Genomic DNA, 19,581 nt, shown 5'->3' on the forward strand with positions numbered 1-19,581 from the left:
TTGAACTGTCAACTGGTTGACTGGACATTTAGCATATTAGGCTTCTATTATATAGGATATTCATCTTACATAGCTCTAACCATGACATTCCCTGCTCAAAGCCCTTCAATTGCCCCCATTGCTTATAGAATTAAGCACAGATCTCTTAGTTTGGGAACTAGAGTTGGCTTTAAGTCCTCTCTCTACCAGTTCCTTGCCTTGTAACTTAGAGCCTCATTTTTCTCATTTGTGAAATGAGGATACTACCAACTGTCTCACATGTCCTGGTTTTCCTGGGTCAGTACCCCATCTGATTAGCACACCACTTCACTCACAAGTTCCATGGTTTTGATAATAAATCGTTTGGTCAATAAAGGGTTGTTATGAGGATTTAATGAGACAATGCACAAAAATATAATAGGCCTAGCATGATACTTTTCTTTTATCGTTCCCCTCAAATGTACCTTGTAAAAGTATCTGCTTCTGATAGTCCTCATAGTCCCACAAGTGGCACCTAGTAGTGTCTTCCACACAGAAGATACTAAATTATGTTCTTCAGTTTAGAAAGAATACAGAATTGTGGCCACAGAATTGCATTTCACTTATCCATCAGCTGTTTATTCAAGTATTCTGCTTTCTTACTCCCTTGAGATTATTTTACTTGCTCGTTAGTACCACAGCAAGAGTACTCTAATACAGGGGTCGCCAACAGGTGGTCTGTAGACCACTGGTGGTCCATGAGGTCTGAAAGGTTGGCGACCACTGCTCTAATAGGAAGTTTCCTTCTTTCACAACTGGCTACCACCCTGATTGCTCGAGGGTAGTGATAGAGGAGGAATTCTTGGAGTGATGGTTCTAGGAATACAGAGTAATCAAGAGCACAGGACCTAAAGCCAGACAGACTGTCTTGGATCCAGGCTCTATTAGTTACAAGCTCAAAATTCATGTAAAACACATGGGGAAAGCACACAGTAATTATCCAATAAATAATAGCTATTATTATCTACCCTCATCTCTTTCTCTACCTCAGTCAAATCAGAATGCTTTACTATGGAGTGGGGCCTCTCAGCAACATCCTCTACACAGGCAACCAAATGCTGGCTCTCAGCAGATATAAAATCCAGCCCACCTGAGGCTCAGGTCTTCTCTGTCCATCTTTCTAGGATATCCGGTTGCTTCTCCAAGTTCCATCTTCTTTAATGCCTAGTTCAAGCTGGGGCTAATTCTAACAGCTGCTGTGATCACCATCAAAAATTAGAATCCTGCCCTAGCCGGTTTGGCTCAGTGAAAAGAGCGTTGGCCTGTGGACTGAAGGGTCCCAGGTTCGATTCCAGTGAAGGGCATGTACCTTGGTTGCGGGCACATCCCCAGTAGGAGGTGTGCAGGAGGCAGCTGATCGATGTTTCTCTCTCATCGATGTTTCTAACTCTCTATCCCTCTAACTTCCTCTCTGTGAAAAATCAATAAAATATATTTTAAAAAATGAGAATCCTCCTTCTGGTTCTGTAAGCATAACTTCCAGGTCCAGGCTCCAGGTTCAATCTCAAACCACACTCTAGGTAGCTCCTCATGCTCTATGATTTCTACAACCAGAAAAATATCTCAAAAGTTGCATTCTTTATTATTTCAGTCTTTCTACACCTATCAACAGTCCAAAATTATTTAGCCTTTCTCCTTTCTCATAATTGTTCCCATCACTCCAGTCTCTGCTGCCTGCCCAATTATACATCTTATGCATACAATTATATATCCTAGAGTAAAGCCTGTCTTGTTTCTTGATCTATTGTTAAGTTTTCTACCACCCATCTCCTGACTAAAATTTCAAATATTAGAGAACCAGGGCCAGTTACGGCAGGCTACTGACTCTTTGTCTCTAAACACACAACTGAGTGAAAGAACTATTCATTAAACCAAATCAAGAGGACATTCAGCTGGACATTCCTTTTACTTCTTGTATCTCAGGCAAAAGCCTCCTTTTGGGGGGAGGAAGAGGGACTAAAATGATTTTGAAGCATTTGAGGATTTAATTTAATCAAGACATTATTATATAAATATCAGGGAACTTAAATCTCCACTTCAACATAAGACCATACCTGCAGTCCTCCTCAGGTCCTTAAGCAAAACGCTCAAGAAATTGTAGCCTAGCATTCACTTACAATATTTAAACAAGTTAAGCAAGAACAACTATTTATCCAGACAAAGACACTTAATTGTTTAATTGTGGCCTACAATACAATCACTATGTTACTTCGGTATTAACATACCCACAGACCAAAACCAATGACATAATTAAAGTTGCTTCATCAAAAAAAAAGCAAACAATGAAACCAAGCTTTTAACCTAATTTTATCTCACTTTCTTAGCATGAAGCCACAGTTTAACAAAGCCACATGCTCCTCCCCTAAGGCCCCTAGCCACTATAATTCCCTGGTAGCTTTCAGAGGCCCTTTATTTTCCCAGAATCGGCCTCCTGTGCTTCAGATCTGACCTCTCACTTGAATCACTATTACAGCTTTTATTTCTTAGTATAATAGTATCAAGAAAAGATTCAAGTGGGGTATGGGTGTTATTTAAATTTTATTCTCTAAAGGCATTATAGTTTGTTGTAAACAACTCAAGCAGTATAGAAAGGTGTCAAGTGGAAATGAAAAACCCCTAGTCCTGACAATCCTAATTTCCAAGGTAACAATAACTGTTTCTTGTGCATCATTCCAGAAGATGTGTATACATATGTAAATATACATATATACAAACTCATGCCTATCCTCTGCTCTCCCCTTCTTTCTGTTGTACAAATACCACTATGCACCCTTTTCCCCACTTAAAATGTATCCTGGACAGCATTCCCTATCATTTTATATACATCTACTTCACTCATTTAATGAAATGCATGGCATCCCATTGTGTGTATACACCACTGTTAATATAACCAGTCTCTCATAATAGACATCGATTCTTGATAGTGAAAAAAAATGGCAACAACAAGTCAACTAACATCCCCTACCAAGTGACTTTTGTGCAGTTCTTATTTAGTCTAAATTCACTGGGACAAAAGATATACAATTCCTACATTTTGATAAGGACATCAAGCTGTCCTCTAAATGTGCTCCAGCAATTTATATTGCCACCAACACTGCACAGAGGTGAACTTTTATATCAATCGCCTAAAGTTCCTGCAGCTCAAAAAGGGAACTAGATATTTAACACAAAAATAGCTACTTACTGGAGATTTTGTTACATCTTTTATTTTAACACAGTCTGAAAACCCAAATGCCACAGTTAGTGGCAGCCACACCTTGCTGTGATTAGCCCTGCCCCCATCCAAACGCAAATTCAGAAGGCACAATATACTCCTCAAAATTAATCCAGCTCTTTTAAAAATATATATATATATGAATTTATTGTTTGTCAATTATAGTTGCCATTCAATGTTATTTTATGTAGGTTTCAGGTGTACAGCATAGTCCATCTCTTGAATAATTAATTCCTTAGGTTTGGAGATTTTATGAGTGAATGCAGCACAGAAAAGAAACCTATACTCCTCCTGGCAACATACCCACAATTATCTCTAACACCAAGAGCGCTACATAGTGGTGTGATATAAGGTGTTTTGCACTCAGCCATACTATATAATAAAACCCTAATATACAAATCAACCGAACAGTGGAACAACCAGTCACTATGACGCACACTGACCACCAGGGGCAGACATTCAATGCAGGAGCTGCCCCCTAGTGGTCAGTGCGCTCCCACAGGGAGAGTGCTGCTCAGCCAGAAGCCGGGGTCATGGCTGGTGAGCACAGCAGCCATGGCGGGAGCCTCTCCCACCTCTACGGCAGTGCTAAGTAAGGACCCCTCCGCAGTTGGACATCCCCCAAGGGACTCCCATATCCCCAGTGCACGAATGTTGCACACCAGGCCTCTAGTAATTAGTTAAAGGCATTGGCAATTAAGACACATTTTAACTATGTAAGAACACAATACATCTGCATATTCATGGCATGAGATGATCTGATTGATTTTGCTAATTAAATGAAGAATCTGTTTTATTTTTTCCACTGATAATGAATGTCTGTAAGCATCACTGTATAGAATCTAGGGGGCCCTGGACAGGTGGCTCAGTTGGTTGAAGTGTTGTCCTATACACCAAAAGGTTGTGGACTCGATTCCCAGTCAGGGGACATACTTAGGTTGTGGGTTTGATCCCCAGTCAGGGCACATTCAGGAGGCAACCAATTAATGTTTCTCTATCTCTCTCTCCCTTCCTCAATCTCTAAAATCAATAAAAACATGTCCTTGGGTGAGAATTTTTTTAAAAAAGGAATGTAGTGAATCATATCTAGAATAACACTTGCTTAATATTTGATATTTTGCAAAGCACCTCAGTATACCATACCTCATTTAAACCCCATGGCAATTCTAGAGGAAGGTAAGGCAATTATTACTCATTAAGCAAAAGATCAATAGGATGTGCTGGACATTCTCTGTGGTATGCAAAGATGGACAAGACACTCCCCTCTCATTTACTGTCACTCTGCCCTAACCAATCTATCCACAAGCCTTCACATTGCACTCAGGGTATTTGGTAACATGACCTACACAACCCTGTGTGACCAGAGCCCTGCCCACCTGTCCAATTTCATCCCGTGCCCCTGTATACCTCATTCACTATGCCCAGCCATTTTTCAGTCTCAGCTGAACTTGTCACTTCCTCCCAGAACCCTCCTTCTAGTAAATTGTCTCATGTATTATTCTCTTTCACAGGACTTTACTTTGTAGCACTCACAGCACTTCATAATGAAATACTTGTGTGTTTATCTGTTTGTATTCCAACACCTTCACACAACAGCAAGACTTAGGAGGCAAGAATCATGACTTTCTTTAATTTATCTTTATTGTTGAAAGTATTACAGATGTCCCCGCCTCAGTGATCCCCACCACCTTACTCCCTTCCCCTCCCCAGGCATTATTGCCAGTCTTTGGGCTATGCTTATATGCTTGTAAGTTCATTGGTTAATCTCTCCCTGCTCCCTACCCCCTTCCCTCTGAGATTCATTAGTCTGTTGCATGCTTCAATGTCTCTGGATCTTTTTTTTCATCAGTTTATATTGTTCATTAGAAGAATCATGACTTTTGAGGTCACTGTTAAAACCCCAGCACTTAACCAATGTAGTGTCTGGCACACAGCCAGCATAAAAACAGAAGTATTAAACAAATACAGCTAATGCCGTCAATGGGCATACAATATAGTGGGGAAACACAAAAAAAGATTAAGGCAAATTTTACCAGAGGATGGCCAAGGTTTTAAGAAAGACTACAGAGAAGAGACAACTTTTCAGCTGATTACCAAAAGGGAGTAGGCATTTGCCAGAATGCAACAAAGGGAAATTATCTAGGTCACCAGGGATGGGCTACACATGGGGAAGAACAAGGACTGTATGGTGTCTCACAAAGTTTTGACTTGGATATCTGGGTGGATGGCAGTACAATTATTCGCTATAAAGAATGTAAGTGGAAGAGGCTCTGTTATTATTATCTACTAGAGGCCCGGTGCATGAAATTCGTGCACGGGGGTTGGGGTGTCCCTCAGCCCAGCCTGCACCCTCTCCAATCTGGGACCCCTCAAGGGATGTCCGACTGCCCGTTTAGGCCCAATACTCCTAAACGGGCAGTAGGACATCCCTCTCACAAGCCAGGACTGCTGGCTCCCAACTGGTCGCCTGCCTACCTTCCTGATTGCCCCTAACCACTCCCCTGCCAGCCTGATTGATGCCTAACTGCTCCCCTGCCAGCCTGATTGCCCCTAACTGCCTTCGCCTGGAGGCCTGGTCCCCCCCCAACTGCTCTCCCCTGCAGGCCTGGGTCCCCCCCAACTGCCCTTCCCTGCAGGCTTGATTGCCCCCAATTGCCCTCCCTTGCAGGCCTGGTCCCTCCCAACTGCCCTACCCTGCTGGCCTGATTACCCATAACTGCCCTCCCTTGCAGACCTGGTCCCTCCCAACTGCCCTCCCCTGCTGGCCATCTTGTGGCAGCCATCTTTGACCACATGGGGGCAGCCATCTTGTGTGTTAGTGATGGTCAATTTGCATATTACTCTTTTATTAGATAGGATAGAGGCCTGGTGCATGGGTGGGGGTCAGCTGGTTTGCCCTGAAGGGTGTCCCGGACCAGGGTGGGGATTCTCTTGAGGCATGAGGTGGCCTGGGCAAGGGGCCTGTGGTTGTTTGCAGGCCGGCCACACACCCGAGCGACCCAAGCGGAGGCCCTGGTATCTGGGATTTATTTATCTTCTATAATTGAAACTTTGTAGCCTTGAGCGGAGGCCAGGGCAGGCCAGGCCTGTGGGAAGCATGGCTTCCTCCATCACTGGGGAAACCCAAGCCTCCTGCTCTCTCCAGCTCCATGGCTGCCGCCATTTTGTTGGGATTTATTTATCTTCTATAATTGAAACTTTGTAGCCTTGAGCGGAGGCCAGGGCAGGCCAGGGCAGGCGGAAAGCTTGGCTTCCTCCATTGCCAGGGAAACCCAAGCCTCCTGCTCGCTCCATGGCCGTAGCCATCTTGGTTGGTTTAATTTGCATACTCGCTCCTGATTGGTGGTGGGCATGGCTTGTGGGTGTAGCAGAGGTATGGTCAATTTGCATATTACTCTTTTATTAGCTAAAATTACCAGTAGAGCCCAAGGAAAAGAAGGCCTTGGCAGAGGGAAATTTGGGTAGCAGCAATTCCTCTGCCCACCTGCCTCTCATCACTCTCAAGCTCAAGAGGCAAGATCATGATTGCAACCTGGAAATATTCAGTGCTGAGTTATTAGAAGACTTAGTACAGACAGGGCCAGGGGGGATTCTCTACTTATGAACTTTTTTTTTTTTTTTTTTTGTCCAGAAGATGTTAATGATATCTTTTTGGAGGGAGAGGGGCAGGGCAGAAAAAAAGAAAAATTCAATGCCCAGAGTATCCCACATACTTGGTAATATCCAGTTCATCTCCATTGAATAGTCCCTGTCCTGGATTTATTTCTAACTGCTCTGTGTTACAATTTCTGTGTTGCTCTTCATGGAAGTCGTCAGGGCAGAAATCCTAAATAAATATAATAAAATGCTACCTAGTACCTGAGTGGCATTGGGTTGAAAAATATTAAAATAGGTCACTACTACAGGGGTTACCTCATCCTATTAAGTCCTCAACAGTTTCTTTGGTCTGGCCACAGGTCTATAAATACCTGGTGTTAACAGAAGGTAGGAATAAGAAGAATCTGGCATGTGTGGCCACCTGTACTGAAACTTTCTAGTCCATCCTCCCCTCCTGCCCCACCACACACAGAACAGCCTTACATGAAACAGGAAACTTTGAATCATAATTTTGGTTAAAACCTATAGTTTATTTCAAAAATGCTAACAGAGTGACGGGAAGAGAAAACACACCCTGGAAGCCTCAATGACAAAACAATTGTTTGGGGCGGGAGGGGCACTGAGCTTGTAGCAATAAAGTGGAGTAGGGAAGGATTAACATCTAGCAGAAAATTATAAAATAGTCTAGCCTAGGAAGGCAGTATAATGCAATAGAGTGAAATAGGCAGAGACTGGCCTTGATTTCATCTTTCCAAGATGAGACATTTGCAATAGATTACCCTTAAAGACACTTTCCAGTTTGAAAACATCCGATTAAGAGCATATCAATTTGTTTTCCTGCTGCTACTGCAATTATTATACAATCACAGAACTAAGACAGGCTAGGCATTTTGGTGATTCTCATTCTCATGTACCACAGTGTTTAACAAGTGCCAGGCAATGTTGAAAGGCCGTATATGTGCATATTAACTCACTTTGTCTCCCAATAATCCTAAGTGTAGGTATGATTATTATTAACCCCATATTATTTTATTTTTTATTTTTGTTTATTAAGGTATTTATAGATGAAGAGGATGAGGCAAAAAGTCATGAAATAACTTGCCCACAGCTAGCAATGACCAAGCCAGGATTCAAACCTAGGGAGTCAGTCTCCAGATACCATGCTTCTCAGATGAGACAATTGAGGCCTTTGGAGTTTAGGTCACTTTGGCTACCAACTGGCTGAGCTGGATTCAGATACACGTGTATCTGATTCCAAGGCCCATGTTCCTTCCACAATTGTTTGCTTGGGAAGGAATAGCTGGCTCTTAGAGAAAAATTGTCTGAAAAATGGTTTTGTTCTGTGTTTTTTTTTATGTATTTTTATTGATTTCAGGGAGGAAGGGAGAGAAAGAGAGATGGAAACATCAATGATGAGAGAGAATCATTGATGGGCTGCCTCCTGAATGCCCCACACTGGGGATCGAGTCCACAACCCGGGCAAGTGCCCTGACTGGGAATCGAACCGTGACTTCCTGATTCATAGGTTGATGCTCAACCACTGAGCCATGCTGGCTGGGCTGTTTTGTTCTATTTTTAATCCTCACCCAAGGATATGTTTTTATTGATTGAGAGAGAGAGAGAGAGAGAGAGAGAGAGAGAGAGAGAGAGACATCAATGTGAGAGAGAAACCGATCATTTGCCTTCTGCATAGGCCCCAACCAGGGATCGAACCCACAACCTTTAGGTGTACAGGAGGATACTCCAACCAACTGAGCCGCCCAGCCAGGGCTGGAAAATTATTTTGGTTTGTCCCCTAACCAATGCTTTTTATCATAATCCATTCCCCACCTATCCTGCCCCACTGAGGAGTTGAGTTGTAGAAGAGCAATACTAGTAGTGCAGAAAAACAGCTCATTTCTGTATCGGCTGTAGGTGAGACACTGGGCCAGACAGACAAAAAAGTGGGGAGAGGGGCTCTGTTTCTTTACTCCTGCTCTAACAGCATAACTTTCGTTTGAGAGTTACACAGATACTAACATTTTGGTCAACAGGCAGGAACAGATGGCTTTTCCTAGGTGATAGCAGTCCAACTATCAAGCCACACAGCTGTCCAGATTTCACACTGAAGTTCTGTCATCAACTCACTGAACACTCTGTGATGCTCCCCTGGCCCCCATGTGTTAGCTAAATCACCAGTGTTTACAAATACACTGTGATGTGCTAAAAAAAAAAAAAAAAACACACACACACAAAAAACTGCAAGGTGGAAATACGCTTCCTTTGGATCTGAAGCCAACAGAACCTTTTCTTATTGCAACTATTTTATTAAAATTGTCCTCTGCTTTATTCATGCTTGCCCTGATATATTTCGCCACCTTGCCTTGTTATTTCATTCCCACACTGTCATCTCCCCATTTTTGTACAATCTCCCTGTCCCCACTCTCATTCCCCAAGAGTTTTTGGAGTCAAGAGGAGAGGCAGTCAAAAACTACAAGAGCACTTGAGAAAGTATTAATAGAAAAGAAAAAAAAAAACTGCTCTAACCAAACCCTCAGGGGCTTGGTTTCTTTTTTATTATTATTATTTTGGAGATAGAGAGGACACAGAATGGCTGAAGCAGCTGTCCAGAAGCCCACACAATTCACTCCTTGTGGGAGGCACTATTATTTCATATCACATTTTCAAATACTTGTTTTCTGATTATAAAAGTAATACATATACATTGCATAAAATTTGGAAAGTATTATAAAAGAAAAATAGTAAGTTAATCCTACTACCTGGAGATAGCCACTTTAACAACTTTGTTTCGTTTCCTTCCATTCTCTATTGATTGTTACATTCATAGGTGTGTATATAACATGAAACACAGAGATACACAAAAACCCATCTATAATAATAAAAGCATAATATGCAAATCAACCGAAAGACCAACCAGCAGAATGACCGTCAGAATGACCTTCCTGACAACCATGCTATGACATGCACTGGCACCAGGCCAGCCAAGACGGGTGCAATGCGATTGGTCGGGGGGGCCCCGCCATCGCCCCACAATCACCCCACAGAGGGAGGCCCAGGCTACTGGTCAGTGACGCTGTGGTGGGTGTGCAGGGCCGGCCAGCGATCACCCTGCAGAGAAAGGCCCAAGCCAGCCAAGCGATCACACCCCACACCTGTTGCCCGCAGAGGGAGGCGACCCATGGTGGGGGAAGGGGGAGCGCTGCACAGATGGCAAGCAGTGGCAGCTGCAGGGATGGGGCCAGCGGCCAGCAGCTGGAGGAAGGAAAGCCCCAATAGGCACTGATCACTTGCCAGGCCTAGGGACCCTACCTGAGCAGTCCTGGATTGCAAGAGGGCGCAGGCCAGGCTGAGGGACACTGCCCCCCCCCCTGGCCCACCCCACCCCACCCCCATGCACAATTTCATGCACCAGGCCTCTAGTGTTTAAATTAAAAAGCCAGTAATGGAATAATCCCATACTTTTCCATTATATCATGAAGATTTTCCCCAGCCTTACTTTTGATTTTTAATGGCCAGATAATTTACTCTATGGACCTACCATAATTTACTTACATTCCCCTTACTATGGAAACTGTGTCTTCAGTTTTTCACTATTATAAATACCTTAGTATATAAAGCTGTATGGCACACATATATCTGATATTTCCCTCAGAAATTATCCTTTTTTAAATCATCAAGGAATCCATGTTACTTACAGAAAAATTTACAAATAAGCAAAACCAAAGTTAACTATAATTTCGTTATAAATACTTTTGTCTATATCCCCTTAGACTTTTATTTATATTATACATACATGGACACAAGCACATATATTAAAATGGATCATACTATAAAAAATAAGTTACTGCCCAGCCAGTATGGTTAAGTGGTTAGGGCATCAGCCTGTGTACCTAAACAAAGGATTATAGGTTCGATCCCCAGCCCTGATCAGGGAGCATGTGGGAAGCAACCAATCAAATCGATGTGTGTCTCTCACATTGATGTTTCTCTCTCCCCGCTTCTCTCTCTCCTCCCTCTCTTTTCCACTCTCTAAAAATAATCAATGGAAAAAATATCCTCTAGTAAGGGTTAACCAAAAATAAGTAAGTCAATAAATAAAATAACAGTTACTAACAATAGTCACCATGAATTGAGTACTTACCACATGCCAGACACTGATATTTTCATTTAATCCTCCCAGCTACCCTATGTATTACTCAGCAGTTCCCAAACTTGTCTACACATTGGAGTTACTTAGGCGGGGGGGAGGGACGGGGGCTTCTAAAATCCTGTCCCCAGAGATTCTGACTTAATTGGACTAGGTAAGGCCTGAGCCTGGGTGGGTTTAAGAGATCCCCAGGGGATCCTAATGGGTGTGTACAAGTTGGGAACTATTAAGTTCTCTGCTGTTTTGCTGCTATTATATCCATCTTGAACTGATGTGGAAGTTGAAGAACACTAAAGTAAGTAACTTCCCAACATCATGCAGTTGATAAAGGTGGAATTTCAAACCAGCTGTAAGCTCAGAGCCCACACTTTCAACTATTGATCATTTGAGATCAGCCTCCCTCTGCCCCACCCTTTAACATCATATCAAGAACCTTGCCCTAACCGGTTTGGCTCAGTGGATAGAGCGTCGGCCTGTGGACTGAGGGGCCCCAGGTTCGATTCCGGTCAAGGGCATGTACCTTGGTTGTGGGCACATCCCCAGTGGGGAGTGTGCAGGAGGCAGCTGATCGATGTTTCTCTCTCATCGATGTTTCTAACTCTCTATCCCTCTCCCTCTCCTTCTCCCTTCCTCTCTGTAAAAAATCAATAAAATATATTAAAAAAAAAAAAAAAAAGAACCTAATAGAACGCTACATTATCATTTTAGCAACTATAGTATTCCATTGTATCAATGCATCAGAATCCAAGTGCCATCAATTTTCCCACTATAGAAAATGTTACAATCAATATCCTTATTGATACAGCTTTGTACACATCTTTCATTATTTCCTTAGGATAAATTCCAAGAAAGGGAAGTACTGGGTCAAAAGGTTTTGATAAATATTGCCAAATTGACATTCCCATCAGAAGTGTGTGAGAATGTCTTCACCAACACTGAGTTTTCTCATGCATTCTTTTTTACTCTTTGCAAATTTCGTTGGAGAAAGTGGTATACCAATTTACTTTTTTTTATTAAATGTATTGGGGTGACATTGGTTTATAAGATCATACTGCATCATGCACCCATCACCCCAAGCAAAGTCTCTTTCCATGACCATTTCCCCCCACCCTTTGCCCACCTCCCCCTACCCCAACCCCTTTCCCTCTATCACTACACTGTTGTCTGAGTCTATGTAGCTTAATCCTTCACCTTCTTTCATCCAGCCTTTAAACCCCCTCCCCTCTGACAGCTGTCTGTCTATTCTATGCATCCATGCCTCTGTTTCTATTTCGTTCATCAGTTTATTTTGTTCATCAGATTCAACATACAAGTGAGATCAGATGGTACTTTCTCTGACTGATGATACGCCAATTCTGATGCACCCCCTCCTTTATTAAGAAACTATTTTAATCCTTCTAAATTTATATTGGTATAATTTTTCCAAATCATTTCAATAATTTGAAATGCTACTTTTATCTTATTCGGTAAGCTCCATGAGAGCAGAGACCATACCTGTTTTTACTGACCATTACATATTGTACCTGGTGCACAACTGGTGCTTCCTAAATGTCTTTATTTGATTGATTGATTGATTGATTGATTGCTTTGAGAGAGAGAGAGAGAGAGAGAGAGAGAAGAGAGAGAGAGAGGAGACATCAATTTGTTGTTCCACTTATTTATGCATTCATTGTTTGATTCTTGTATGTGCCCTGGCCAGGTATCAAACCCACAACCTTGGTGTATGGGGTCAATGCTCTAACCAACTGAGTTACCTGGCCAGGGCCATTTTAATTCCCCTTTACTACTAAGAATATTTTTCATGTTTACTGGCAACTTAAATTTTCTTCTTTTATGTATTTTCTTATTCCCATCATTTGCTCATTTTCTAGTAAAATATTATTTTTTTTCTTACTGTTCTGTAAATCTTTATGTATTAAGAATAATGAGTCTTGTCTGGCTGGCACGGTTCAGTGGTTGAGCGTCACCCTGTGAACCAGGAGGTCACGGTTCGATTCCCAGTCAGGGCATATGTCTGGGTTGCAGGCTCGATCCCGAGAGTGGGGCACGCAGGAGGCAGCCAATCAATGATTCTCTCACCACTGATGTTTCTATCTCTCTCTCCCTTTCCCTTCCTCTCTGAAATCAATAAAATATATTTTTTAAAAAGAATGCGTCTTGTTGCAATTGTTTCTAGTTTCCTCATTAACTTTATTTATGATTTTGTGCAGAAATTTAAAGTTTTCATATACTTAATTATATTAATATTTTCTTTATTATTCTACCTTTGATATAATACATATAAATATCTTCCCTACCCCAAGATTATATATTCTCCTATATTTTTTAGTTCCTTTATCATGTCTTTATCTTTTTAAAAAATTTTAGATTCTTTAATGCAGCAGTTCCCAAACAGGATTACACATCAGAATTGCTTACAGAGCTTCTTTAAATGCTCATGTCTTAAGACTGAATCACAATTTTGGAAGGGGAGTGAAACCTGAACAGAAATATTGTTAAAAGGCACCACAGGCAATTCTGATGCACCCCCTCCTTTATTAAGAAACGATTTTAATCCTTCTAAATTTATATTGGTATAATTTTTCCAAATCATTTCAGCACATTTCAATAATTTGAAATGCTACTTTTATCTTATTCGGTAAGCTCCATGAGAGCAGAGACCATACCTGTTTTTACTGACCATTACATATTGTGCCTGGTGCATAACTGGTGCTTCCTAAATGTCTTTATTTGATTGATTGATTGATTGATTGATTGATTGCTTTGAGAGAGAGAGAGAGAGAGAGAGAGAGAGAGAGAGAGAGAGAGGGAGACATCAATTTGTTGTTCCACTTATTTATACATTCATTGTTTGATTCTTGTATGTGCCCTGGCCAGGTATCAAACCCACAACCTTGGTGTATGGGGTCAATGCTCTAACCAACTGAGTTACCTGGCCAGGGCCATAAATCTTAATTGAATAAATAAATAACAACTGACAACACAAGTCTCCAACCTTATCTCATCGCAAACTGGCTAGTCTTCTCTTCAACATTTCCTTAACTATTAGGCCAATAAAATTGATGTTATTAATAATGATCCTGAGTTAGCAAAAAATATTAAATTATGCCCAGTATACTCTGTTTAAAGTGGCCAGGAAATGTATTAGAGGGCTCCATCAAGAAGTCAAAATAATTACGTTGGCCATGTTTAAGAGGTATGGGAATTCTGATCCAGTTCTCCATGGAGGAACTGAACAGAGGTGACTTGAGAAACTAAGAAAACTTGGCTTCCTCTACCACTTAAGCTAGCTTCAGAGACTGACTCAGAGCTTCCATGAGCTGAAAGGCCCACACATCCCCTCTTCCATGAGCCCATGGAAAGAAAATTAGAATAAGGAATCAAGAGACCTGAGTCACTACTACCAACCTGTTTGATTATGGGCATGTCACTTAAGCTCTGGGGTTTGGGCTAGAGGTTTTCTAAGGATCTCTTCAGTTCTAAACCTCTAACTAAAGACCCAAACAGACTACCACAGGGTGGGACTTCCAAGAACAACATTAAATTGCCTGCAGGGAATAGTAGTAATAGAAGTATAATAGTAGAAACAACAGCTATTGCTAAGTTTTACTGAGCACTTATTATATGATACACAATATTCTAAATGTCTCAGTACTAGTAATAATGGCACACACCTTATAGGACACTTACTATGTTCCAAGTGCTTTGCATATATTAATTCAATCTTTACAACAACCCTATAAAGTGAGTCCTATTATTATCCCCATTTTACAAAGGTGAAAACTGAGACACAGAGGAGGTTAGGGGACTTGCCCAAGGTCTCACAACTATCAAATGATGGAACCAATTGAGTTGAACCCAGACCCATACTTTTAACTACTATACTATGCTGCCACCCAAACTACTATTGTATAATGCTTATCACTTCAGAGGTTGCCCAAAACAAGAAATGTGTTGTAGTTACTTAAGTGTCATACTCCCCTCTTCACTAATGCTAGAAAAATTAGGTTTTACTCCAATGTGATTTTAGACATATCAGATTCTAGGGCCTGAGATAGGAAAATATATTATTTATTAAGAAAATAATGGCCGAAACCGTTTTGGCTCAGTGGATAGAGCGTCAGCCTGCGGACTGAAAGGTCCCAGGTTCGATTCCGGTCAAGGGCATGTACCTTGGTTGCGGGCACATCCCCAGTGGGGGGTGTGCAGGAGGCAGCTGATCGATGTTTCTCTCTCATCGATGTTTCTAACTCTCTATCCCTCTCCCTTCCTCTCTGTAAAAAATCAATAAAATAAAAAATAAAATTTAAAAAAAAACAAAGTAAAAAACAAAAAAAAGAAAATAACGAATGACCTTTTTATTAAAATTGTTATCCATTAAAATATATGTATTATACAATAAATAAATCATTAACTACTAATGGCATTTCCATTAAACACAGAGAAAACACATGTGCTTTTTATGCATCATTTAGAACAATACTTCAGATCCTCACCCGCGCAAACTCCAGTCCCATATTTTCATAATTGGCTTTTAAACAGTAACCTGACAGCCCACAGGTGTCTCAAACAAAACAAGCCAAACGAAACAAGGTACAGGAAGTTCCTACCATCCATCCCCATGCCCCTCTCATAACTTCCCACATTCCCCATCTGAGTGAATAGCACCAATAGCTCCAGGCTCACTTCCTCCCACATCTGGTCACTGAACATTTCTAGAATTCATTCCATTCTCTCTATCTTTGTTGCTCCTGTTTCTGCTCAGACCTTTACCATCTCTTCCCTAAAGCAGTATACCAGAAACTCTCCAAATGGCTCTTGGCTTTCATTCTATCCAGCTCCCACCCCACTTCAACACTGCTGCCAAAGTCAACTTTCTTAAACAAAATCTGACCATGTTACTTCCATGTTTAGAATCTTTGTCTTCAGGATAAAAGTATAAAATCCTCCGTAGAACATACAAGGCTCTTTTTTATCTGGCCCCCCAACTACCTTCCCAGCTTCATCTGAGGTCATGCCCCACACATCTCACACGAGGCACACAGAGCAACTTAGAAGTTCCCAAACAGTGCTTCTCTGTCTGCCCAGAATGCAATTCTCTCATTTGCCCATCTGGCAAACTCCCACTCGTTTATTTAAACCGGCTCAAAACTCAGAGTTCATTATGCTTTCCTCTGGGCATCTATTGCATTTTGTACCTCTCCCTATTATAACACTTATTCAGCCTGACACAATTTTTGTTTATTTGTCTGTCTTTTCCATAAGACAAGGAACTGTCTAGTGTTCCGTGTATTATTCATCTCTGTATTCTGTTTGTTGAATGAATGAATATCTCAGGATTTAACAAGAATATTCAAACTGCTCCAGATAAATGCCCATTGTGTGAGTCAAAGCAGGCACACAGGCAGAATCCCATTTCAACAAATGTCTTTAACTTGACAACCCTCTTATATCAAAAAATAGTTGTTACATATGTGTGACTCCATACTTGAAGCCATAACCAACAGGATACAGTTTTAAAAGCTACATCAGACCACCAACAAACCTACCTGTTGAGTATTTATAAACATCTGAACTCTTCATTCTACCCCATCCTTAACCTTTTGTGGGTCATAGACCCATTTGAGTAGTTTACTCTATCAAGTCTTAAACCTACACTCGGCTTTGATAACATAAAAATCCCACGCACCCCTGAAGATTCTGATACTATCCCAAAGGGCCCAATCCTCAACCCCACTAAAAGTAAGAAATAACTTTGTGCCAGCAGCAATTCACAGCTTCACAAGAGATATAATCCAGCAGGCAATATATCAGTGAGCTTTGCTCTTGAGTAGTTCATAATATTAAACAGGCATTTTCCTTCTATCACCAAACATAAACATTGTAACATTAAATATGCTTTAAAGTTTTTACTGGGAAGAGGATGCCAGGAAGGTGTTGACATCTGTCTCCTTCACCTTTGAGAACCTTATGATAGAAAACTGCCAGAAACAAATGAAAAACACAAATATGAAAAAAAATATACTGTTTCCTCAATATAACCCTCACGAGCACATGTTCAAACAAAGGAAGTTTTTTGAAAATGCTTCTGGCACGACATTTTCCTTCTACTTCCCCCACCACTCCTCCATCCCCACTTTTAAATATTTTTAACTTCTAGCTATCGAACTACTTTTAAACACAAACGCTTTGTCCTTGTGAAGACAAAGGGTTAAATTAAAGAAACAGCTGGCTGCCTGCCACTAGCTGGGGTTGGGGGAACCAGGGATGGAAGATAGAGAAGGAGGAAAAACCAGTTAGAGGAAAGAGTGCTAATTTTCTTACCCTGCCACATGGCCATGTTGATCCTATCCACTCCCACGTTGAGGTCACAGGCTCAGAGTTTCCCAGAGCACCCCAGTTTTGTAGGGAGGTTTTAACGGGATATAGATGGAACAGCAGTGGTGTGGTCTTACTTTATGACAGATGTTCAAGCCCCAACCCTGAAAATGTAAATAAAAAATGGATACCTAAATTTAAAAAATATTTCAAATCCTTGAAAACTTTCTCCTGTCCCTCCCTAAATCTCTCTTTCAAAGATATGCAGACAGGCAGTATCAAGTTCGCCCTAAGCAGCAAGGGATCGCTGCAGACACATAAAATGGGGAGATCAAGAGTCAGTTCACATTGCCACTGAGTGCTGTCCAATTTTGTGTGAATCACGGGACCTTCAACAAACGGGATTTGGAATCTCAAAGGATGGGTGCTTGGATGAGATAATTGTTAAGCATCTTTCCTATCTTGATGTTCCATGCTTTGGGAAATAAAGAGCAGCATAATATCCAATGCCCTTCCCCAAACCCCTGACTTCACATTAAAAGAAATTGTAGAAGGGACAGCAAATTTTGTGACTACTTAAAGTTTAAAATAGATCTTATATAGGAAAAGAAAAGGAAGGAAGCATAATAAAAAGAGTGATCCTCTCTGGGTGGTTCTTCCTCTCTGCTTCATTATACTTTTCCACACTTAGCCAATGTCCTGTAGGGAGCATATGTTGCTTTTATAAAGGGGAAGGGGGTGGAGAAAGACCAAAGCAAAAATAAAGTACCATATTTTCCAGCGTATAAGACGACTTTTTAACCCAGGAAAATCTTCTCAAAAAGTTGGGGGTCGTCTTATACGCCGGGTGTCATCTTATAGGGCGGGTATATCCCAAACTCAATATTTTAACTGGAAAAGTTGGGGGTCGTCTTATATGCCCAGTCGCTTATACGCCAGAAAATACAATACTACTTTAAGTAAAGTCAAGTTAATCCAGCTCATTCCTATTTTTTAAATGTCAAATTCCACCTTAGGACAATACTATTTGCAAGGATATAAAAGATGCTAGGGCCCAGCCAGTGTTGGTCAGTAGTTGAGTGTCAAACCATGAACCAAGAGGTCACTGGTTCGATTCCTAGTCAGGGCACATGCCTGGGTCCCTGGGTTTTGAGCTTGATCCCCAGGAGGGAGCATATAGGAGGTAGTCAATTGGTGTTTCTCTCACATTGATATTTTTATGTTTCTATCCTCTCTCTCTCTAAAAAAGTCAATGAAAACATTTTTTTAAAAGGTGCTAGGAATGGGGGGGGGGGAATGAAAAGATTCGATTACTTTGATTTTGAGTTTTAATATATTGAACACTTTGCTTGTCCATTTAAACAAGTTCTTAGTTAATAAGTTGGTCTTCCTTACTTAGCATATGAGCCAACTTGCTTTTTTTAAAGAAAATGTTCTAACCTTTCTGACCTGGTCAACATCAAAGCACATTGTTATTTCCATAACTTTTTTAAAAATATATTTTGATCGGCCCTAGCCAGTTTTGGTTCAGTGGATAGAGCGTGGGCCTGAGGACTGAAGTGTCCCAGGTTCCATCCCCAGTAGGGGGTGGAAACCATAAAAATCTAACCTCCCCCATTCAAAATATATTTTTAATATATTTTTATTGATTTTAGAGAGAGGAAGGGAGAGGGAGAGAGAGATCGAAACATCAATGATGAGAGAGAATCAATGGTCAGCTGCCTCCTGCACGCCTCACACTGGGCATGGAGTCCGCAACCCGGGCACTTGCCCCGACAGGGAATCAAACCTCTCCTGGTTCATAGGTGAACGGGCTCAACCACTGAGCCACGCTGGCCGGGCTCCATAGCTTTTATACAAGCATCACCTCCACCATGAAATAAAAGCACTAGCACACACGTACTGAAGACGAACACAAAGTTGGGAGTGATCATTTTGGCCTTCATAATGGATGTTTCAAGGACAAAGCGCGAATGGTGTACACTAGTTCCAAAAACAACAACAGAGAAAAGACAATGCTTTGCATAAAGAAAGATCCACAAAGTCCTAGGATGGATTCGCCAGAAAAAAAAAGAAAAATAAAAAAGCGCTCCCAGGACTTACTTATCTGGAACCTGGAACGGTGTTTGGGTTTGCCTTCTTCTCCTCCACGCCCCCCCCCACCCCCTCCCCTTATTTCGGGTGCAGTTACATAGTACCGATCCGCGCTTGGTGGAAACAAGCAAAATTTAACATCTCTAAAGTCCAACCCAGATACTTGCTAATAAACGTATGGAGTTTATGTAAA

General features: G+C 41.4%; 1 protein-coding gene across 1 annotated transcript in view; it reads right to left on the minus strand.

The window, feature by feature from the left end:
• LOC129148601 (H(+)/Cl(-) exchange transporter 5-like) overlaps window positions 1-19,581 on the minus strand; it is a 103,693-nt gene that overhangs the window by 83,113 nt on the left and 999 nt on the right. The window contains exon 3 of the mRNA XM_054714015.1: window positions 17,301-17,458. Coding sequence (XP_054569990.1) covers window positions 17,301-17,316 — 16 coding nt within the window. The 5' untranslated portion in view covers window positions 17,317-17,458. The remainder of the gene's footprint in view (window positions 1-17,300; window positions 17,459-19,581) is intronic.

Source organism: Eptesicus fuscus, chromosome 1, assembly GCF_027574615.1.
Source record: "Eptesicus fuscus isolate TK198812 chromosome 1, DD_ASM_mEF_20220401, whole genome shotgun sequence".
Classification (NCBI taxonomy): Eukaryota; Metazoa; Chordata; class Mammalia; order Chiroptera; family Vespertilionidae; genus Eptesicus; species Eptesicus fuscus.